Here is a 23,870-nt window from a genome sequence, read left to right as displayed (position 1 = left end):
ACAAAGATATCGACTCGATGCTTAGGCCTCCAGACCCAGAAGATAAAGGTTGCTGAAGGTTGGGAGACGTGATATTCTTTTGTGTCTCTCAACAATCTCAGGGAGGAAGTGAAGATATTGATTAATAACTAGTCCAACAATCATAAGCATCCATCATGTGCCTGGGGCATACCTGGCACACTGTGCTCTATTCTTTCTATTTATCAATCAATTGAACCCTCATGACAACTCCATGAAGTAGTCTCTACTGTTGCCTCCATTTAGCAGATAAGGAAGGTGGGGCTCAAAGAGGTATAGTAACCACTTACCCCGGTTTACCTAACCAGCAAGTTTCACAGAGAAAGAGTTCACAAACCCTAACAGTTTGACTCCAAATCCAGTGTTTGCCATCCCCACTTAACTTGCATTGTGTAGGAGTCACACTGGTTCACCGTGTTTAGCACGCTTCTATTTGTGACTCTCCTCTTGGTGACTCTTGGTTAAAAGAAAAAAAAAAAAGAAATTAGAAGTTTTAGGAACAGGATACCATTATATTCTTACCACATAGGCACAGGGAAGCAAATAATTGGAGGACTGGCTTTGATAATAAATGATCAGACTGCAGAGCTGCTGTCCTAGTAGAAATGTGTTCTTGTGTATTTTCTGTTTTATCAGAATGTTTGGATGGTTGCCTGAGTCCATGCCATTCTTCCTAAGGCAGGGGTTTGCGGTTATTAAGGGCAGTAGACTCGATTCCAGCTTCCCAATTTTGATGTGTTCCGTAACCAGGCAATTCCTATTTTCCTGACTTCTGCTTTGCTGTCAGCTTCAGCTTCTTCCACTGGCCTTATTAAGAATTTTGCATAGTCAATAGGATGCAAATAAATGGAAACATATGCACCTCCCTGCATGTGGGAAGCGTCACTGTTGGCAGTCCTGCCGCTTAGCTGCCTTTGCTGTGTGATGCTCTAGCTTCCGATTGAGGCTTTGCATCTTTGGGGGCTGATCTGACTGCTACTGACACATCCAGGTGATGGAGCTAATCCAACATTGGTGGCAAGTTCAATTCACCGACTCCTCCCTCAGTTTGGGTCTGAAAGCCCCTTCTGGGTCCGTTTGTGCATCTTCAGTGAACCTAACTTCTGTGCCACTGTGATCATATGCGCTGGAGCTGGTTCCTGAACTTGGACTTGGGGAAAATGCTCCACCGTGCTTTTATGCTGTTCAGAAGCCAGATCTGATATCCAGGGCAGGTGCAGACCTGTCCGCCACACAGCTGGTTGAGTTAGCTCTAGCAGACAGAGCTGGACATTCCTGTTGTCTGAAATAGAAACGAGTATGGTGGCAGGCTGTCCATTTGCCAAATGGTACCCCTGTCGGGCTGGCTTGGGTCTGCCTCTCTTGCTGGTGCATCTGCTGGGTTTGGCTGCCAGCATGTTGCAAACTGGCCGTTCTCTAAAGTTTTACTGTCTTTCTAGGTGTTTCTGTCAAGAAGAGAAATACTAAAACTTGCCATTTAAGAAAATTAATTTATTTTTTATTGAGAGATAATTGCTTTATAGAATTTTGCTATTTTCTGTCAAACTGCAACATGAATCAGTCACAGGTGTACATATATCCCCTCCCTTTTGAAACTCCCTCCCATCTCCCTCCCCATCCCACCCCCAAATTTGCAGTTTGTTAATGATGACTTAGCATTTTTGATTCCTGACTCTACTTCCACTAGAAGAAATTAGCCTCTGATTTTACGTTAATGTCAGAAGTGCATTATCTTTTGGACTAAGAATGACTTTCTACTTTTCTTATAAATCATAGATTCTCAGGAGCCTCTGTTCTAAATTCTTTCCAAACACTTGGTTCCACTGCCCCTCAAAGAATGGATTCTTGTAATTTTTTCCCTTTCTCTTTTTCTTTTGAAAATCAGCTGCAAGTAGAAAGAACCCCGGTGGATGAAATGCAATAGCCCTCCTAGAGAAGAGATGGAGACAGTGTTTTCTCAGACTTCGAGCCCGCACTGATGTGATCTGCCTTCATGCTTGGCAGGCTTTGAGGACTGAGATGGGAAATGCAAACGTAACCTCTTAGTTAAAGGCAAAGCTTAAAAAAAGGTGCGGAGGGGGGCTTGTTCATCAGATAGCTCTTACTAAAGGGCTTTTTTTTTTTTGAGTGAAGTGCAAGTAAAGCATAGAATAGAGCTCCTTTCTGGGATGCTATGCTATGCTATGCTAAGTCACTTCAGTCGTGTCTGACTCTGTGCGACCCCATAGATGGCAGCCCACCAGGCTCCCCTGTCCCTGGGATTCTCCAGGCAAGAACACTGGAATGGGTTGCCATTTCCTTCTCCAATGCATGAAAGTGAAAAGTGAAAGTGAAGTCGCTCAGTCATGTCCAACTCTTAGCAACCCCATGGACTGCGGCCTACCAGGCTCCTCTATCCGTGGGATTTTCCAGGCAAGAGTACTGGAGTGGGGTGCCATTGCCTTCTCCACCTTTCTGGGATATGAGACCCAATTTCTGAAACATGTGAACTCTCAATTGTATTAGCTGCTTCGTTGCAAAGCAGCTGGGGTGTGAAATTCAGTGACTTACGTTCAGCACCCAGCACTGTGCGTGGCACGTGTCGAACCCCCAGGTGGATATCATCAATAAGGATTCCTATGTAAAGGGAAACATAAAAACACTGGGTTTGATGACTTCTTTGACATGAAATACAGGTTTGCCTACCTTGTAGCTGAATGCCTGTCAATCTTTACATAAATGTTCCTGGGATAAGATTTCATTCTGATCATATTCTAAAAATCCCACATTCTGTCTGGGGAGAAGAGAGAAGAATCTACGGTGTGCTTTGGAATGGAAAGGAGTATTCATATCTACTATACATGAGCAATGGCTGGAGAATCCCACAGAAGGGACTTCCAAGGGAGATACAGTATCTGTCTTCAGAGTTTTAAAGTTTTGTAGTCTCCTTTGCTTACAGTGGGGAAGTAGAGCCAGCAGGTTGAAGTTTCAAGGAAATAATTCTGGCTCTGTGGAAGGAAGACTTTGCTAAACTCTTAGAGCTGTCAGTGAAAGGGACCTTCCTAGGAATTGGGGAGATGGCACCTCCCCATAGATGGGCAGCTGTCTGTCAGGAAGGGGTTCTGTGGTATGTGCTGGGATCAAGTGTGGAGGGAGGCAGTTCTATCAATTTAGATAAATAACCTTAAAACCCTTCTATGTGGAGACTGTTTGGGTCCATTGATTCCTTTGCCTTAGAATCTTCCATCCATTTGTGCTGAAGAGTACAGCCACTGCTGCCCTCTAGATGTGGAGTTCAGGAGCCTTGGTCCTTGGCTCAGATCCTCCCCTTAACTGTGCCCCTTGAAACCTGGACAGCGTATTAAAAAGCAGAGACATAACTTTACCAACAAAGATCCATCTAGTCAAAGCTATGGTTTTTCCAGTAGTCATGTATGGATGTGAGAGGCGGACCATAAAGAAAGCTGAGCATGCTTTTGAACTGTGGTGTTGGAGAAGACTCTTGAGAGTCCCTTGGACTGCAAGGAGATCAGTCCATCCTAAAGGAAATCAGTTCTGAATATTCATTGGAAGGACTGATGCTGAAGCTGAAACTCCAATGCTTTGGCCACCTGATGCTAAGAACCGACTCATTGGAAAAGACCCTGGTGCTGGGAAAGATTGAAGGCAGGAGGAGAAGGGGACAACAGAGGATGAGATGGTTGGATGGCGTCACCAACTCAATGGAGATGAGTTTGAGTAAACTCTGGAAGTTGGTAATGGACAAGGAAGCCTGGCACGCTGCAGTCTATGGAGCTACAGAGTTGGACATGGCTAAGCGACTGATGTGAAGTGAACTGAATAGCTCAGATAGTAAAGAATCTGCTTGCAATGCCGGAGACCAGGGTTTGATCCCTGGGTCAGGAAGATTCCCTGGAGAATGGAATGGCAACCCACTGTTTCTTATGAATGTATTCTTATCTGGAGAAGTCAATGGACAGAGGAGCCTGGTGAGTTGCAGTCCACGGGGTCACAGTGAGTCAGACACAACTGAGCAACTCATAATTGCACTTTTCACATACCAGTGATAACGAATGTGTATTCTTCAGTTATTATGTTCCAGGATCTGTATAAAGTGATTTCTGTGTATTGTTCTTTTAATACAGCCGCCGTATGAGATGAGTATTTTCTTAATTGAGATATAATTGATATAAGCTTCAGGTATACAACGAAATAATCTGATATTTGTATATTACAAAATGATCATCATCATAAGTCTAGTTAAGCTCCATCACCATACATAGTGATGAGAATGTTTAGGATTTATGTCTTAGCAACTTTCAGATAGCGCATTATTAACTATAATCACCATGCTATACATTTGCCTCACTTGTTTGTTTTATAACTGGAAATCTGTAATTTTGACCCCCTTTCACCCATTTTGCCCCACTCCCCACCCCCTGCCTTGGCAATGATCAATCTGTTCTCTGTAATCTGTGGGCTTGAGTTTCGTTTTTTTGGTTCCATATGTAAAGTGAGGTCATATGGTATTTGTCTTTGTCTGTCTGACTTAATGCACTTAGCGCAATGCCCTCAAGGTCCATTCATTTTTTTTTTCACCAGTGGAAGAGTTTTCTTTTTTATGACTGATGAATATTCTATTGTGTGTGTCCCATTTTTTAGCCCACACATCTGTAGATGGATTGTTGCTATGGTTCAGTCGCTAAGTCATGTCCGACTGCAGCACGCCAGGCCTCCCTGTCCTTCACTATCTCCTGGAGTTTGCTCAGACTCGTGTGCATTGAGTCGGTGATGCCATCCAGCCATCTCACTTTCTGTCATCTCCTCTCCTCTTGCCCTCAATCTTTCCCAGCCTCAGATGTGCACTGAGGTTGTTTCTGGCTTGGCTGTTGTGAGTGATGCTGCAGTGAACATGGGAGTGAAGATACCTCATTCCAGATCCTCTTTCCTTAGAATTTAACCTGAAAGTGGGACTACTGTTGAACCAATTCACATTCCCCACAAGGTTCCCCTTTTTCCACGTTCTTGCCAACAGTTATTATTGCTTGTCTTTTTATCTTTTTGGTAAGAACCATTCTAAAAGGTAAGGTGATGTCTCACTGTGGTTTTGATTTGCATTTCCCTGATGATTAGCGGTGTTGAGCATCTTTGCCTGTACCTGTTGACTATCTTCTTTGGAAAAATATCTATTCAAGTCCTTTGCTCATTTTAAAACCAGATTATTAGTCCTTTTCCTGTTGAGCTGTGTGAATTTCTTGTATTTTTTCTATACTAACCCCTTATATGGTACATAGTTTTCAAAGATTTTTCTCCCTTTCCTTAGGTTATCTCTTCCTTTTTTAATATTTTTGCTGTGAAGAAGCTTTTTGTTTGATGTAGTGCCACTTGTTTATTTGGGCTTCCCTGGTAGCTCAGCTGGTAAGGAATCCACCTGCAATGTGGGAGACCCCATTCTGATTCCTAGATCAGGAAGATCCCCTGGAGAAGGGATAGGCTACCCACTCCAGTGTTCTTGCCTAGAGAATCCCCATGAACGCAGGAGCCTGGCGGGCTGCAGTCCAATGGGTTGCACAGAGTCGGATGTGACTGAGCGAGTAAGCCCAGCACCTGTTTACTCTTGTGCCTTTTGTGTCTAAGCTGACCTTTCTATCAGAGAGGTCATAGAAATGATTCTTGGATAGAAGTTTGGATCGAAAAAACTCTGGGATCCCTGATAAACCTCTATCCCAATTCAGACTACTTCTTGTATATTTTTTTAAAACATGGTGTTTTGAGTCTTTATTGAATTCGTTACAATATTTGTTTCTGTTCTATGTTTTGGCCCCTTGACCACAAGGCATGTGGGATCTTAGGTCCCTGAACAGGGACAGAACCCGCACCCCCTGCATTGGAAGGCAAAGGGTTAACCACCGAACCACCAGGGTAGTCCCTCTTTGTTATTAAAAAAATTGTTTTAATAATATTAAGATACATATAAAATTTATATAATATAGCATACAATTTATATTTATAAAATTTATATAACATATAACATAAAATTTATCATCTTAACCATTTTAAACTATATAATTCAGGAGTGATAAGTACATTCAAAGTGTACTTATCAGACATCATGATTCTCTAGCACCAGACAGTGATTCCACAGGTCAGTAGTTCTGTCTTTTGCATTAGCCCAGACAATTCCTCTCCTAGTTATGCACCCCTAAAGAATTTAAAATAATATTGAAAGAAAACTTGTACCTGAACGTTCATAGCATCAGTACTCACAATAACCAAAAGGTGTGGACAAATGTCCATCAACGGCGGGATGGATAAGCTTAATATGTATGTCCATACAATGGAATATTATTCAGCCAGAAAGGAATCAGTACTGATTAAAGCTACATCAAAGATGAACCTTAAAGACAGGGTGCTAAGCGAAAGAAGCCAGACGTGGAAAGGTCACGTACTGTATGACTCCATTTATATGAATATGTTTATTACCTTTTTCATATCTCTAAGCCCTCTGTGATATTTTTCACATAGTACTTCTTCTTCACATCGATTTACTGTTTTAGAGATAACACGTCACTGCAGTTTCTTGCTAAGCAATGATATCTGTGAAATAAGGGGTCTGAGGTGCTAGTTCCACTTTCAAATATATGTTAAAATAAACAAACTTGATTCTACAAATAAAGTTATCCTATGCACTTAGCGAAATGCATCTGTGTGCCTCCTGAAGCGTACACTTAGGGCATTTGGGAAAACAGCCTCCTGGTTCCTCTTGGCGACCAATTCCTTCCTCAATGTGATTCACACGGCTTCCAGACTTGAGCTGTCCAACACTGGCAGATGCGGGCCGCATGTGGCTATTTAAATTTAAGCTAATTAAAATAAAATAAAACGGAAAATTCAGTTCCTCAGTCACACTCTCCACATTTCAAGCGCTCAGCTCAGTAGTGGCAGGTGACGAGCAGCTGCCGCCACGCACATCACAGATGTGTGAATTTCCATCCTGGGGGGAAGGCCTGTTGGGCCCAGCAGGTCCAGAACTGGCTTTCATTCTCCCTGTTATCCCAGGGAGGTGCCCCATTTCCCAGGTCCTGTGGGGAGGTCAGCATCTCACTCAGCACCCTCGCGTCCCACCGCTTGTTCCTGGCTGACCATTCATCCCCCAGCCAGGGCTGAAATTGACCTACTTTTCCAGTGTCACCAGGGAGGGCGGGGTGCCAAGGCACAGCATGGGGCCCTTTCCTGCTTCCTGTGCACCAGCTCCAGGCTCCGTCCGTCTTCTCTTTTTTCTTCCTCTTTAAATTGGAGTATAGACGCTTTACAATGTTGCGTTAGTTTCTGCTGTGCAACAAAGTGAATCAGCTCTATGTATGCATATATCCTCCTTTTAAAAGGTCCCCTTCCCACTGAGGTCATCACGGAGCACCGAGTTCCCTGTGCTACTGTGCGTTCTCTTTTTCCCTCTCTCTCTTCCTCCCACACCGCCCTTTCCAGCTTTCCTGAAGAGCCCCGCTCTGCTTCCAACTCCATTTCATTTTGTTATTCAAGTGGGAGAGAACACTCCCCTCCCTTTCCCAGGCTTCTCTGCCCACTCTCTTATTTGTCTGCCTTTCTCTCCCTTCCCCATGCCTTTCCTTCTCTTCCTTCATTTCCCCCTTCCTACTCTTATGTTTCCTCTTCTTCTTTTTACTCTCCCCTCAATTATCTTCCTGGAGTTGTAAAATGAATCCTTTAAAGTGATACAGAAAACGAATAGGAAGAGGAGCTATAGAAAGAAAGAGCTGTATTCTTTCTATTATTTATAGAAAAAAAAATCCAGCCATCGTTGAAACAGCAATTCTTCTTTGCTCTTTAGGAGGTAAATACATGATTTTCTTCCCCACCAAGAAAGTGATCTAGCAGTTACAGACGAAAATATGACTATCGGGGCAGGACAGGACTGTGGAGCTGAGTTTACCAGGGGGCACATTTCCACACCAGAAATCCATGGCAGGATGTGAAACATTATTACTGCTGGATTTACACAGGGCTGTCAAGTTTCATTATGAGATGAGGCAGCATGTAGACCGCTATTTAGGCCAGGACATATTTAACTCTGTCCTGATGGGCGTGAGGTGTCACCCAGCACACCGGGACATTCTCTGTGCTGCTGAGGGCTCCAGCTCTGGCCAGATGAAAACCTGGTCCTGTTCATTCAGCAAATGGTCACTGATCACCTGTGCTCAGGGTACACGGTGTGCAGCAGCAGCTCAGACACGGCCCCTGGTCCCCAGGAACTGACCGTCCAGCCAAGGATGGATGGGTGGCTGTGGAATGTGCATAGTAAGATGATGCACATGTATGTGGAAAGCTCTGCAGACACCAAGGTGGAGAGGGGGCTGCGGAGGAAGTGGTGGGAGGTCTGAGGAGGGTTTAGGGGACCCTCCTACAGAATCAGTGAACATTTGGAGAGGAGGTGAGCTCTGTGCTGTCTTTTTTGCAGGGGTATGAATATGTGAATATTCAGGGGAGAAAAATCTTTGTACTCATTGAGACTTTTATGACTTTAAATGATAGAAAACTGATTCTCATTAAGCTCAGAAAAAATAGAATAGGAACTTCTCTCACATTCCAGTGATTAAGACTCTATGCTTCCAATGCAGAGGGGCACAAGTTCAATCCCTGGTCAGGGAACTGGATCCTGCATGCAGTGCAAAGTGACCAAAAATTGTTTAAAATAAATGAATTTACTTATTAAATTTATTCATAAATAAATGTATTGATTAATTTTATTTCTAAATAATTGATTTAAAATAAATTTAATGAATAATATTAATATAATAAATATAATTGATTAAAATGTAGTAAGTCAAATTAATTTTTTATAAAATAAAATAAATTTAATTAAACAAGATGAATTGGTCTTTTCAACTGGAAAGAATATGGGGTGTATGTCTTACCTGCCAAATCTTAATCTAGGCTGAAATGATGTCTTCAAATCTCTGTCTGTCTGTCTCTTTCTCTCTCATTCTTTTCCTCTTGCTCTCTCCTTGTTCTCTCTGTTATGGCTCATTGTTTCATCCTAAGGAGATGGGGAAGAGCATCATTTAATAGGTATGGGTTCACATACTTTCATCACTGTATCTCCTTAAGTCAAAAGAGCGGGTATTTTCTCTAGTTCCAACGGAAAATTCCCAGAGAAAGATTCTGATTGGATGAGCTTGAGTCACATGCCAATCCCTGACCCAATCACTGTGTCCAGAGATACTCTTGTTGGTCAGGTAGGGGAAGACGTACTATCAAGAAACAGCCGTAGGGAGAAACAATAGCTCTTACTGTTTTCTCAGTAAAAGAAGATGGAGGAATAATAACCAAGGAGTGGAAATTCACAAGGACATCACGAGTCATTTGAGTCTGCTCCAGAGCAGGGTCGGTAAAGAACAGTTTTTAAGAAGGAAGGTTGAAAGCTAAAGTTGACTAAGGAGCGTGCATTTCAGTCTTGGACATTAGGGAGCCACTTCAAGCTTTTGTGCAGAGGTACGTATAACAGAAACTGACGTTGGGGAGCATTTATCTGTCAGGTAGGCTTCCTATGAGCGTAAGGGAGTCAAGAGACCAAGTAAGATCTTTCAATAGCCCGGGTAGGAGCAGAATATTTATTTAAAGGGTTTAAGTAATAAGTGCAAGGAGATCCAACCAGTCCATTCTGAAGGAGATCAGCCCTGGGATTTCTTTGGAAGGAATGATGCTAAAGCTGAAACTCCAATACTTTGGCCACCTCATGTAAAGAGTTGACTCATTGGAAAAGACTCTGATGCTGGGAGGGGTTGGGGGCAGGAGAAAAAGGGGACAACAGAGGATGCAATGGCTGGATGGCATCACCAGCTCGATGGACGTGAGTTTGAGTGAACTCTGGGAGTTGGTGATGGACAGGGAGGCCTGGCGTGCTGTGATTCATGGGGTCGCAAAGAGCCGGACACAACTGAGCGACTGAACTGGACTGAACAGAAATTAATTCTGACTAGCTTAATTTACTGGAGAAAGCAATGGCAACCCACTCCAGTCCTCTTGCCTAGGAACTCCCATGGGTGGAGGAGCCTGGTAGGCTGCAGTCTATGGGGTCAATAAGAGTTGGACACGACTGAGCAACTTTACTTTCACTTTTCAGTTTCCTGCATTGGGTCAATAAGAGTTGGACACGACTGAGCAACTTCACTTTCACTTTTCACTTTCCTGCATTGGAGAGGAAATGGCAACCCACTCCAGTGTTCTTGCCTGGAGGATCCCAGGTACAGGGGAGCCTGGTGGGCTGCCATCTATGGGCTTGCACAGAGTCAGACACAACTGAAGCGACTTAGCAGCAGCAGCAGCAGCTTAATTTAAACAAAATGAGATAATGAATGATTGAAAATCTATTGGGGATCCATTGGGACTTTACTGGAGTCTCTTGAAAAATCAAGGTAAATGTTGAGAAGCCAAGGTTTGCAAAGGTCAGGAGGTAAGCCTACATTTACTAATGAAACAAAGTTACTATCACCTTGGACCAGATTGAGTAATTTCTGGTCTCTGTCTCAGCTATAAATTTTTAGATTCCTAGGTGAGAGAATCTGATTGTTCCAGCTTAGATCAGGTGCACTTCCCTCTCCCACCAGATCTAATTTTTTATGGTCAAAGGAGAAGAGAAGAGTAAATGTTCTGGTGTATATAGTGGTCGGGGTGGGGGTTAGTGTTTTTCAAAATAAGGGGGCTCATTGTGTGTCAGTAAGCCTCCCTCCAAAGGATGCAATCTTGTGAGCTGTACTGGCACAGAAGGAAGCAGGGTTTTTGCTAGAGGAAGGAATATGAATATTCATAAGTTTAAATTTAGAACAGAGAGTTCAAATGAATGGTTAGTAGATGTGCTATATTTCATTTACAATATTATTTTTAAAATAAATTGTTGAATGCCTTTAGCTGGGATTTTCACCATTCTCAATAATCTCGCATCTAGTCCATTTTAGTCCTTGATGTTACCTGTCCAATTTTATACCTGGAAATCATGAGAGTTTTGGTTTTTTTTTTTTCCAGCAAATAATTGCTTTACAATGCTATGCTATTTTCTGCTGTACACGGACATGAATCAGCTATGTGTATACATATATCCCCTCTCAACTCCCCTACCCTTCTAGGTCATCACAGAGCACCAAGTCAAGCTCCCTGCGCTCTGCCTACTAGCTATCTATTTTACACATGGTAGTGTATATTGAAAAGTGTGAGAATTTTTTAGTCTTTCAGAGAACTTAACTTGGTGTTTTCACTGAAAAAAAAAAAAAAGCAAGTAGAAATGGAATAATGGAAGAATAATCAGTATTCTGAGAGATTAGGTCCCCTGTTAAAGTTCCTATAGCTTCAGGTACTTTAGTTGCGGATATATTACCATTTATTGGAATTCTTGTATAATACCTGCTTTTTTTGCTAAACTCTAAGTAACTTCATGGGAAGGACCACATGTTTTTTACTTACCATTTTATCTCCTGCATGTTGCTGGCATATAGCGGTTACTCAATATTTGTTTAAATTGATTATGTATTTGGTAAATGAATTTGAAACCTTTCCATAGATGTGCTTTTGAGGTGTTGCTTACTGGACCAAACTCTTAATTTTTGATCCATAGCTTAAGGTCCAGGTTTTAGCACTGAATGGTCCCTCCTGCAGGAAATCTCTCCGTTTTGGGAAAACTGGCATAGTTGTTCATACCGTTTATGAACAATAAATGGTTTATGTCATACTGTTTATGAACAACAAACGTTTACGAACAATAATTGTCTACGGTGATGTAATCAGTTACGTATATGTCAATCATACCTCTTAGCCCCACCACCATGAAACTTCTCATTAACTTTGTGTAATTGCTCTGCACTGAATGTTTGCATTCTCCCAAAATTCACATGCTGAAGTTATGTTGAACTCCAGTGTGATGTTATTTGGAGGCGGAGCCTTTGGGAAGAAATTCGGGTTAGATGAGGTAGTGAGGGTGGGGCCCTCATGATGGAATTAGTGTCCTGAAAAAAGAGGAGGAGACAAGATCCAACTCTTCAGCCTTGTGAGGACACAACAAAGTGGTGTGTAAACTGGGAAGAGGATCCTCATCAGAACTCGTATCTGTCCGGGCTTGACCTTGGACTTCAGTCTCCAGAGCCATGAGAAATAAGTGCTTGTTGTTTGAGGCACCCAGTGTGTGGTGTTTTGTTATAGCAGCATGAGCAGACTAAGACAGCAGTGGTTTCCCCATTGACACAGGAGTGAGGGGAAACTCATTCCTGGGAGCTGGATGAATTGCTTGAAGGTACAGCATCAATCATGGTGGATTTAAAAACTCAGCTGCAGCTTGCAAATCCCTAATCTGCTCTTCCCTCTACATGACAATGTTCCTAGATTTCAAAGTACTGAGTTATGAACTCTTGTCCTCAAGGACTTTGTAGCCCAAAGATAAAGTTGTGCAGGTGATGAGTAACACGGGGGCCCTTTTTGCATCACATTTATCACAGATTTGTGTTTTATTTTCACAGTTCTTCTGACAGATGGTAGTATCGGGTTGTATTAGTCAGGGTTCTCCAGAGAAACAGAACTAGCAAGATATTTATATAGAGAAAGACATTTACTATGAGAGATGGGCTCACAAGATGATGGAGGCTCAGAAGCCCCACAACTGACCCCACCTTTCTCCTCTGCCTCTATTACCTCATCGACTTTTCCTTCCCTCATTAATATGTACTGAGCAGCTTCTCCACGCCAGTCACTGTTCCGGGTTCTGGAAGGAGGATACAGCAGAGAACAAAAGAGAAAATTCCCCTTCTCATGGGGCCTAGGTTCTAGGATGGGGGATACCCAGAGATTCCTGGATAAATTCACACTTTGAATTGACCCATTCTGCATATTTGGGGAAGATGAGGAGTCAGTATGCATGTACATCTCCCTGTTTGAGATCCTGAATAATCTGACAGCAGAGACACAGGTGATCTAGGAAGCTTGTAGAAACTGCTTGTCACTTGGCCTACTTTTGTCTGGCTCTCTTGGAATAGATGCTCTTTGAAAGGACTGGATCCACTGACCCCTGTGCCTGTCAGTTCCAAATGCTTAGATGAGGCAGAGTCATGAAGGGTTCATGGTGACATACTTGGTACTATTTTGATAGTGTTGCAAAATACTATCCAGAATTTCAAGAACTTCCACATCCTCCACCAGGTTCCTGAAAGAACCACACATATAAGGAGCAAGAGATCCCGAGAACAGCTTTATTAATGGACCCTCAGTCTTCCAACAACTCCTGATAAAGTAGAGTTAGAGCATACATATTAGATCCTAAGTATTGGAGCTTCAGCTTCAGCACCAGTCCTTCCAGTGAACATTCAGGGTTGACTTCCTTTAAGATTTACTGCTTTGATCTTCTAGCAGAAGCTCTAGTACTTTGGCCACCTGATGTGAAGAGCTGACTCTTTGGAAGAGACCCTGATGCTAGAAAAGATGGAAGGTAAAAGGAGAAGGGGGTAGCAGAGGATGAGATGGTTAGATAGCATCACCGACTCAATGGACATGAATTGAGCAAACTCCAGGAGATAGTGGAGGACAGAGGAGCCTGGTTGTGCTGCAGTCCCTGGGATCGCAAAGAGTCAGGCAGCCCTAAGTGACTTGTAGCCAGATGGGTCAGGCATGTTGTCTACTGATGGGATGAATAGAATAGTCACACTTATAGAGAAAACTTTGCCCTAACTTACTCCATGTTTTAGACTTAGAAGTTATATTCAAAAGACAGTAGGTAGGGCATGTCCTCAAAAATCGCCTTTGGCTCAGGTATGCTCACCAAGCAGAGACAGGAAGCCCAAGAGCCATGAAGGGGGCAGGCTGGCAGCTGGGCCAACACCCTTGCATCATAATCCAGTCCAGGGATACCTGGAGCTCTGAGCAATCAGATTAGCCTGGGGTAGGGACCTGGAGGGTTCATTGCCTCCCTTCAGAAACAGGGATTAGCAGCCCAAATGATCCTCCAGCATCTCAGAGAAAGCCCTTTAATTTCAAAATTTAGACGGAGAGAAGATAATTATGTGAAACCATGACAACTACTGCTACCCCCGCTGTCATCATTTACCAGACACCATTATGTGCCAAACACTCTGCTGGTCACATTATATACCCTCTCTCGTTAAATTTCATCGAATGTAAGCCCTGTGATTACACAGAGATGTGGCCATTATAACTTCACTCTTACAGAAGAGGGAATGGATGCTCTGAGAATTTAGGAGACTTACCTGGGATTGGAAGCCACGGAACTGCATTCTAACCCCGAGCTTTCCAGTTCCCAAACTAAGCAGTCGTCTTGCAGAATTGCCTCTCTACAGTTGCACAGAAAATAGACGTTGAATGAACATGATCTCAGTGGCCTATGGCCACTCATTCATTTGTTCCTTTTTCAACAAATATGTTTAAGCTTGTGCTGCAAGACACTCTAAGGTGTTTCAGAATCTCAGTGATCAAAAGAAACATCCCTGCCTTTTTGGAGCTTGCCACTCCTGTTCTAATTTTTTAAAAATTAGTATCGCTTAGCTGACAACTAACATTAATATGTTGTTTTTTCTTTTTTAATTTGGCCACAATGGAATTTGAGAAGGAGTAAATACTCACTCTCTTTTTTTAACCCAGTTTTTTATTTTATTCTTTTGCTTTTTCATAATGCTGTAGTTTCATAGAGCCCGTTTTGAATGCCTTGCTGGCCTGGATTATGCAGATCTGTGTGTTGGAGTTATTATATTTCAGTCCTGACATTTAAGTTTCAGCTCTGTGGTCATGCCTTTGGTAATCATTCAAGGGAAACTGGAAACCACCAATGAGTATATGAGATTGAGCACGGGGCAAAGAGGAAAGTACACTCATCTAGAGACTCGCTGAAAGGAAATGGTGTGAGGATGTATTTGGGGCAGACGTGGGGCAGGAGATGGGAATTAAAAGTGATAAAAGCTCCACGAGTTTGCTCTAAAGAGAGGATTCATGCCCGTAAGGGAAGGGTTAATGGAGGATGAGAAGGTGCTGAGAAAGGCATCCACATGGAAGGGATTTCAAACCACCAGGAGGACTCTGGAAAGAGCCAAAACATTTTGTAAAAATGAGAGTGTCTTGAGAACTGAAAAAAGGTTAAAGAAAACAGTGACTCTGTTTTCCAAAACATGTAAATTAGCTGACAAATGAAAAAAATGGTGACACGCATAGCAGTCTGAGTAGGCATTTAAGGGATAGTGTGATTCGGGGAAAGGCCCGGGGAACAAGGGAAGTAGCAAAGCAGATGGAAAATTAACTGAAAATTGAGACACACTGAATGGGTTATGGTGGCATTTATGAAACTGTAAGGGAATTAAAGTCTGAAGGGAAATAGTGAATAATAAATGTGTCTAGAGAACATTGCAAACGGTCAGATTTGGGAAGTTAAAGGAGAGTCACGAGGCGAAAGAGCGAGCGTGGACATCTGGAGGAAGGGGGCGCTTTAAGCAATAGGTAAAGGCTTATGCAGCCCACATTTGGATGGCTTTTATTTTTTCTTTTTTTTATTGGCCTTCTCAGGTGGCGCTAGTGGTGAAGAACTTGCCTGCTAATGCAGGAGACATAAGAGACTCAGGTTAGACCCCTGGGTCAGGAAGCTCCCCTGGAGGAGGAAATGGCAGCCCACTCCAGTGTTCTTGCCTGGAGAATCCCATGGACAGAGGGCTACAGTCCATGGGGTCACGAAGAGTTGGACACAATGCAGACCATACACGGATGACTTTTTTTTTCTTTCTTTTTTTAATTGGGGTATAATTGCTTTACAGTGTTGCGTTAGTTTCTGCTGTACAGAGATGTGAACCAACTGTAAGTGTACATATGTCCCCTCCCTCTTGGACCTCCTTCCTGCCCAGCCACCCCCATCCCACCCTCTCGGTCATCACAGAGCGCCCAGCTGAGCCCCCTGTGCAGGACAGCAGCTCCCACCAGCTATCTGCTCTACACGTGGCAGTGCATGTATGGCAACCCTAGTCCCCCACTCCGTCCCGCCCTCTCCTTCCCCCTCTGGAGCCACAAGTCTGTTCTCTACATCCGTGTCTCTACTCCTGCCCTGGAAATATTGGCACCCCGCTCCAGCACTCTTGCCTGGAAAATCCCATGGACGGAGGAGCCTGGAGGGCTGCAGTCCATGGGGTCGCTGAGGGTCGGACTCTACTGAGCGACTTCACTTCCACTTTTCACTTTCATGCATTGGAGAAGGAAATGGCAACCCACTCCAGTGTTCTTGCCTGGAGAATCCCAGGGACGGGGGAGCCTGGTGGGCTGCCATCTGTGGGGTCGCACAGAGTCGGACACGACTGAGGCGACTTAGCAGCAGCAGCAGCAGTACCATTTTTCTAGATCCCACATATATGCCTCAATACGTGGATGGACCAAGAATCTGTCATACAGAGTGAAGTAAGTCAGAAAGAGAAAAGCAGATATCGTATGGTTGGCTTTTGACAAAAAGAAAGCACTCTGGCGACGAGTGGATGGAACGGCAGCAATAAGCATGGCTTTGCAGGGACTAACAACAAGGTTGCGTTTGGGGCAGTGTGTTAGGAAATATGTCAGAGTAGAAAACTATTTTTAAAAATGCATGGACGCTTTATGTAAAGGTTAGGCAACATCTGTGTACCAGAAATTGGACTGGATGTTTTTCTATGAACTACTGCTAATCCCACTCACAAAACCTGGGAGTTAGGGATCTGTTAGGTTAAACCACACGAAGCCATCATGGTTAGTTCATATGGTTTAACCTGATCCGTTTTTACAAAGAAGGAAATTGGAACCTCAGAGAATTTTAAATGCACAACCCTAAGAGATGAAGCTGGGGAGCAGCAGAGGCAGGGCTCGATCCCAGCAGCTGCTGGATGGCAATTCATTCTTTTGTTCATTCTGCACCTGTTTGTTTTAGCACCTCCTGTGTGCAAGGCACTCTGTTCAACACTAGAAATAAAATACAAAACAAGGCAGAAGAGGTCCCTGCCTTCATGATGGATCTGCTGGTTAAGAAAACAAGACAAAACACAGAAGATGGTCCTGAATAGCTGTCCAATAGAAATATAATGTAAGCCATTTATCATCTTAAATTATCTGGTAGCACTTCGAATAAGTAAAAAGAAGATGAAATTAATTTTAATAATGTATCTTATTGCAATCAACGTGTCTAAAGTATTGCAACATGAAATCAATATAAATTTATTCATGAGATTTTATACTTTTTTTTTCATACAAAGTCTTCCAAATCCAGTTTTGTTATGCCCTTTTGGCACATTTCTGTTCACACTAACCACATTTCAAATGCTCCACAGCCACCTGTAGTTGGTGACTACTGTTTAAAGCAGATCTTGAAAGAACTTGATAATTCTGACCCAATCTTTTTTTGTGGTGATAGTGTAGGTAAAACAGTCCACCATGTTTTTCCATGTTATTTCTGACCCACATATGCCAGCCATTCATAGGGCACAAAATACAAGCAACAGAAATGTTTCTTTCACCTGGGACTTCAGCTTCATACGCCTGAGGCTGCAGGTACCAAAGGAAACTTGGATGTACGTGCATCACATAATTTACATATTTTCTGTTATGTATGTCACTGATTAAAAATGGCACCTCACAACCAACGGACAATAATAATACAAAAATGGCTCCTCTGCAAGCCATCAGAGCCTTCCCCACATCCACGTTTTGCCAGCATGTCCTCTTGTGTTTATTGCTCCCAACGAAAATATCGAAGATATAATTCGAAGCTTAGCAGCAGCCAGGATTTCTGATACTGTATCTGGTCACTAAAAGTTTGTAATCAATTTTCAAGAGATAAAACAGTGATAAGATTTTACTGTTTAATACAAGTGCCCAGCAGGTGTTAATGGGGACCAAGCAGTGGGGTGTAGAATGTTTTTTCCCTGGGTAAAGAATTTTTCTTTAGAGTAAGCTTAAGTGGGAAGAAAGCCTGCGGAAATATGGATTGTCCTTCCTAGAAATTGGATGGTGGAATTGAAGGTAATAGGTACTTGTTCCCTACCAACTGCATAATGAAATTACTGTTGAGCAAAAGAAATTCTGTTAGAGGGCTTTTTCCCCTCCCGAGGGACAGAAGACTCTTAATAGGAAGAAAGCTAGAAAGAAAGGAAGGCAGGAAGGTAGATAATATAAACACTGAGTATACGGACTCATTGGCCCAGAATATTGAATCTTAAAGGAACAGAGAACAATTGGAGTGTTGGAATTTCCATACAGTTGTTTCCATATAATCTGAAGAAGAGAAATTGCATCTAAATAATGTCCCTGCTAATTCCATCTGATTTCACTACAAAATGGGAGGCAAGGGAACAAGTGGGGAAAACAGAAGTGGGGAATGAAAGAAGAGAGATTTAAGTACATTCAACTGGCAAATCGGAAGAAGAGCAGGTGCTCAACAGGGCATGCCAGCTCCTAGATTAAAGCGGTGACAGCAACATCCATTCACACAACATAACCCTGTGAATGGCTGTCCCCTGAGCCAGGTGTCCAAGTCAAACCCAAAGGATTCGTCCGCTGGTCCGCCTTTTCCAAACACAGAACCAGCTGGGTATTTCCAAAGCTCTTGTTGATGGACTCAATTTCTCAGTTTCACTTACCTTTGGGGCATTAGGTAGACTGAACACGAGCTCTAGTTACCTCAAGTTATTGTATAATCAAAATTTGGCTTGAGAGCTTATTGGATTACATTTTAAACAAGCAAAACCCCTCAGTGAATCAGCTGGCCTGTGAGTTTTAGACAGCAGACACAGATTGACTTGGTGATGGATTTTTTTTGCCAGCCCAGATGAGGTCCACTAGTGGGCTTTGTAGTTTTTATGCTGAAGCTCCATGGGCAGTGTCCCATCAGGATGATTCATGGGTCTACACCCTTGGCTTTGCAGTTTCCTATGTGCAGTGAGTCACTCCTCCCCTCAAAACCTTTCGTGATCCTCACGTCCTTCGGAACAAAATCCAGACGCTTATGGCCCCTATGGTCTGGCTTCAGAGAAGCTCTGTGGATACATCCCCACTGCCTGTTGTTCTAACTAAGCTATTTCCTATGTCCCATAGCACGTGTCACTTCCTTTGCTGACTCTTTTTTTGTTGAAGATGACTCCTCTGCTCTGAATATTCCTCCCCACCTCTCGTCAACCCCTTTGCCCTGAAGATTCCCATGGAAGCCCTCCCTATGTCACGGAGCTCACATTAGAGACCCTCCCTCTACGTTCTCACGACTTCTCCTATTTACAGAGCACCAGTACACGAGTGGCCTTCTACGCGCTAGCAACGTTTGCGTGTCTATGTCACTGGATTGTGAGAATGGAAGGGGTGGGATCGACACTGTGTTTTCTATTTCTGTATTTATAGGACTCTCTGTAAGGCCTGGCACATGATAGACATTCGGTAAATAGTTGTTGAATCCGTAAATTATCCTCCTAGGAAATGATCAGATGTACCAAATAAGATGGTGATTGCTCTTTGCCTCTTCCAGAATAGCAGTGTTTCATTTTTTTTTTTCTGTGTTTAAACAAAGAGTATCTTTGTTAAAAATAAAAAGTATTTGCAGAAAATTTCAAGAGTACAAAGATAACACAAAAGAAAATAGAAAGTACCTGGAATCTTTCCATGCATAGACAAACCCTATTTTTATCTTCGTTTCTGCTTGTTTAACAGTAAGTAGTGAGAATTATCTTCATGCCATTAACTTTTCTTGAAAAACATGATTTTTTAAGGACTCTAAGAGGCCTTTGAATGGATACACAGAAATGTTCTTTGCCTTTCCCCCCACTTTCTTCACCTTGGAGACCTGAGTCTTTCCCCAGAGGACACAGTCGGGTCTTGTGCACTGTGGCTGCCCAGAGGCAGACATGTGATCAATTAGGCCAGTCACTCTACGTGGAATTATTTATATAGTCTAGTCCCCTTCCTTGGTATTTTACTTCTTTAGCTGCTTTTGTTGTTAAGGGAATATAAAGCAAGAAAATGCTGCAGATTTGAGATACCCTGCCTTTCTGGGGGTGTTTGATTGCTTTTAACCACCATACTACATTTGCTGACTATCTCCTAAGTGCTACGTTTTCTGGACATCTTTAACAGCGTCACAGTTTTCTCAAGCTGAAAAGGAAATGTGAATCCCTGAGAACCTTCCCTCCCAAATCCTGTCTTACTTCATGTCAGCACTGAGCCTGGCTACAGGCAAGTGGTTTTGAGGAGGGAGGGTTGGAGACGGAGTATCGTGAGACAGACAAGCCTCCCTTGTGATAAAGATAATGGACGGCTGTTGTACAGGGCAGACACTGAAGACCCATTCATGACGCTTCTCTCCTCTACCCTCACATCTGACCTATCCCTAAATACCTGCTTAAAACTTCTCCACTTGGTCCTGTGTGTTACGGCTCCTGCTCTTCCTTCCCCTCCTCTTTTGGGGTCAAAGCCAGCATCATCTCTGACCTGGATAAATAAGAGCGCTGTAATTGGTCCCGCATACTCACTGTGGTCCTCTGCAACCCTGTTTTCTACACAACCTTCAAGTCTGATTATATCACTGGTTAAAATCTTCGATGTCCTTCTATTGTTTTCAAGCAAAGACAGACCTGCCTAAATGGCCTGAAAAGCTTTGCACTGTCTGCCGCATTCACCTTCTCACCCACACCACACCCCACAGCCCCTTGGCTCTCTCTGCTTCAGCCACACTGGTTTGCACTCAGTCCTCGGTAAGCACTACCACAGGACCTTTGCCCATGCTTTGCCTTTTGCTTGGAGTGTGCTTATGTCTTTTCTTATCTAGTTAATGCTGCCTCATTCTTCAGGTCAGGCTGCACTTCCTTTTAAGAGCCTGGTCTGAGCCCCATTTCACTTTCACGGAGCACATACACCCCTACCCCCGCCATCGTAACACTTGTCGTCTGTTGTTGTTTAGTTACAAAGTCATGTCTGAATCTTTGCAGCCCTATGGACTGCAGGCCACCAGGCTCTTCGGTCCATGGGACTTCCCAGGCAAGAATACTAGAGTGGGTTGCCATTTCCTTCTTCAGGGTATCTTCCCGACCCAGGGATCAAACCCACGTGTCCTGCATTGAGGACAGTTTCTTTACCACTGAGCCACCTGGGAAGCCCAACACTGGTCATATATCTGTGATTAACCAATTAATACCTGTCCTCTCTCTTAGACTATAAGCTTCTGGAGAGCAGGGATCATGTCTGTTTTCTTGTTTATCCCCAGCCAACCAGCTGATTGCTGGCATGCAGCAAATATTTAATAAATATTAGTTGAACAAATAATGAATTAATGGGATATCATTTCTTTGATGTTGTATACCATGTGGCTTGTGAGCAAGCAGTTTCCTTTAAAGTAGCTTAAGATGCTTTCAGATCCTCTTGTTAGAAGATCATTGAACAAAGGTCTGTAGTCTGACAGAACAAAAATGTTCCAACTCATCTGTTAATTGCAACCAGTTATGGGAGTCTGGGAGTGATTACAGGTACTGATTAGCAGAGCCTGCACAGGTACTGATACTTCCACAGGTAGAGGCTGCTGGCAAAGAGTTTACACCTTCTCAGCGTTACACGGATGGTGGCATCCGCTCATTTGTCTGAAACCTCTTAGATTTTTCCCTAAACATTTGTCTTTCTCTCTTCCTTTCTCCAGATTTATGGTCAATGTGACGTGGGATGGCAAAGACTTGTCCTTCACTGAGGAAGGCTACCAGGTGCATCCCAGACTGGTGGTCATCGTGCTGAACAAGGACCGTGAATGGGAAAAGGTGAGCATCCTTCCATGTGCCGAATACAGGGGAGGCAGGAGAGGATGGGCAACAAGCGGGCTCACACTCCTCCTTTTCCCAAAGTGTTTCCCCCTAAGCGGCTCCAGATGCCATCTCAGGGCCCCACTGGGAACAAGACAGACAGATACTGTCAGGCGCGATGGAGGTGCTTTCTCTGCGTGAGCTCGGGCAGTTGTGTGTTGCTCTCTGCATTGGGTTCACAGATCTGAGCAGGGAGCATCCTGCAAAGACTTGGAATAATTTAAAGTCAGTGAAGTTTGGTTCGCATCATTACACTAGCAAGTCTTGACTCTATGGCAGTGATCACACCAGTTTGTCTAAGCCTCGTAACTTGGTACCGTAGTCACACATTTGGCCCTATGAGTGAACCCCCTATATCTTCATTTGTTTGGTCTTTTGCTTTGAGTCCAATCAATTCCAAAACTTAAACATATCCATTCTTCAAGTCATGGGTTGGAGAGGGATGTTCTGTTTCTTGTAAAGCACATTTGCCAGTGCATGTATGTTAACTATTAAAAAATATAAAAACTCAGTGTACAGGAAAAGCTTATCTAATGTACCACACAAACTGTGTCCTGAGTCAGAGAGGAGAGACTTCACAGGGAGTTTGGAGATGACCCTGTGGGTATAGTGGCAACATCTGGCCCAGTGACATTCCTCTTCCCCCATAACTCAACTCTCAGCTCTCAAATTCAGTTCAGTCCAGTTCAGTCGCTCAGTCGTGTCTGACTCTTTGTGACCCCATGAATCACAGCATGCCAGGCCTCCCTGTCCATCACCAACTCCTTCACTCAAACTCATGTCCATCGAGTCGATGATGCCATCCAGCCATCTCATCCTCTGTCGCCCCCTTCTCTTCCTGCCCCCAATCCCTCCCAGCATCAGAGTCTTTTCCAATGAGTCAACTCTTCACATGAGGTGGCCCAAGTACTGGAGTTTCAGCTTTAGCATCATTCCTTCCAAAGAACACCCAGGACCGATCTCCTTTAGAATGAACTGGTTGGATCTCCTTGCAGTCCAAGGGACTCTCAAGAGTCTTCTCCAACACCACACTTCAAAAGCATCAATTCTTCAGCACTCACCTTTTTTCACAGTCCATCTCTCACATCCATACATGACCACAGGAAAAACCATAGCCTTGACTAGACATACCTTTGTTGGCAAAGTAATGTCTCTGCTTTTGAATATGCTATCTAGGTTGGTCATAATTTTCCTTTCAAGGAGTAAGCATTTTTTAATTTCATGGCTGCAATCACCATCTGCAGGGATTTTGGAGCCCCCAAAAATAAAGTCTGACACTGTTTCCACTGTTTCCCCATCTAGTTCCCATAAAGTGATGGGACCGGATGCCATGATCTTCATTTTCTGAATGTTGAGCTTTAAGCCAACTTTTTCACTCTCCATTTTCAAATTCATCAAGAGGCTTTTGAGTTCCTCTTCACTTTCTGCCATAAGGGTGGTGTCATCTGCGTATCTGAGGTTATTGATATTTCTTCCAGCAATCTTGATTCCAGCTTGTGCTTCCTCCAGTCCAGCGTTTCTCATGATGTACTCTGCATAGAAGTTAAATAAGCAGGGTGACAATATATAGCCTTGAAGTACTCCTTTTCCTATTTGGAACCAGTCTGTTGTTCCATGTCCAGTTCTAACTGTTGCTTCCTGGCCTGCATACAGATTTCTCAAGAGTCAGGTCAGGTGGTCTGGTATTCCCATCTCTTTCAGAATTTTCCAGAGTTTATTGTGATCCACACAGTCAAATTCTTTGGCATAGTCAATAAAGCAGAAATAGATGTTTTTCTGGATAGATGTTTTTTTCTCTTGCTTTTTCCATGATCCAGTGGATGTTGGCAATTTGATCTCTGGTTCCTCTGCCTTTTCTAAAACCAGATTGAATATCAGGAAGTTCACGGTTCACGTACTGCTGAAGCGTGGCTTGGAGAATTTTGAGCATTACTTTACTAGCGTGTGAGATGAGTGCAATTGGGTGGTAGTTTGAGCATTCTTTGGCATTGCCTTTCTTTGAGATTGGAATGAAAACTGACCTTTTCCAGTCCTGTGGCCACTGCT

The 23,870-nt window shown here is 43.3% G+C and overlaps 1 protein-coding gene across 1 annotated transcript in view; it reads left to right on the top strand.

Annotated features, from left to right (window-relative positions):
• GRIN2A (glutamate ionotropic receptor NMDA type subunit 2A) overlaps window positions 1-23,870 on the top strand; it is a 440,165-nt gene that overhangs the window by 272,019 nt on the left and 144,276 nt on the right. Inside the window, exon 3 of the mRNA XM_027961880.3 lies at window positions 21,668-21,782. Coding sequence (XP_027817681.1) covers window positions 21,668-21,782 — 115 coding nt within the window. The remainder of the gene's footprint in view (window positions 1-21,667; window positions 21,783-23,870) is intronic.

Source organism: Ovis aries, chromosome 24 (assembly GCF_016772045.2).
Source record: "Ovis aries strain OAR_USU_Benz2616 breed Rambouillet chromosome 24, ARS-UI_Ramb_v3.0, whole genome shotgun sequence".
NCBI lineage: Eukaryota > Metazoa > Chordata > Mammalia > Artiodactyla > Bovidae > Ovis > Ovis aries.
Note: the sequence above shows the minus strand (reverse complement) of the source record. Positions and strands in the feature narration are given on the sequence as shown.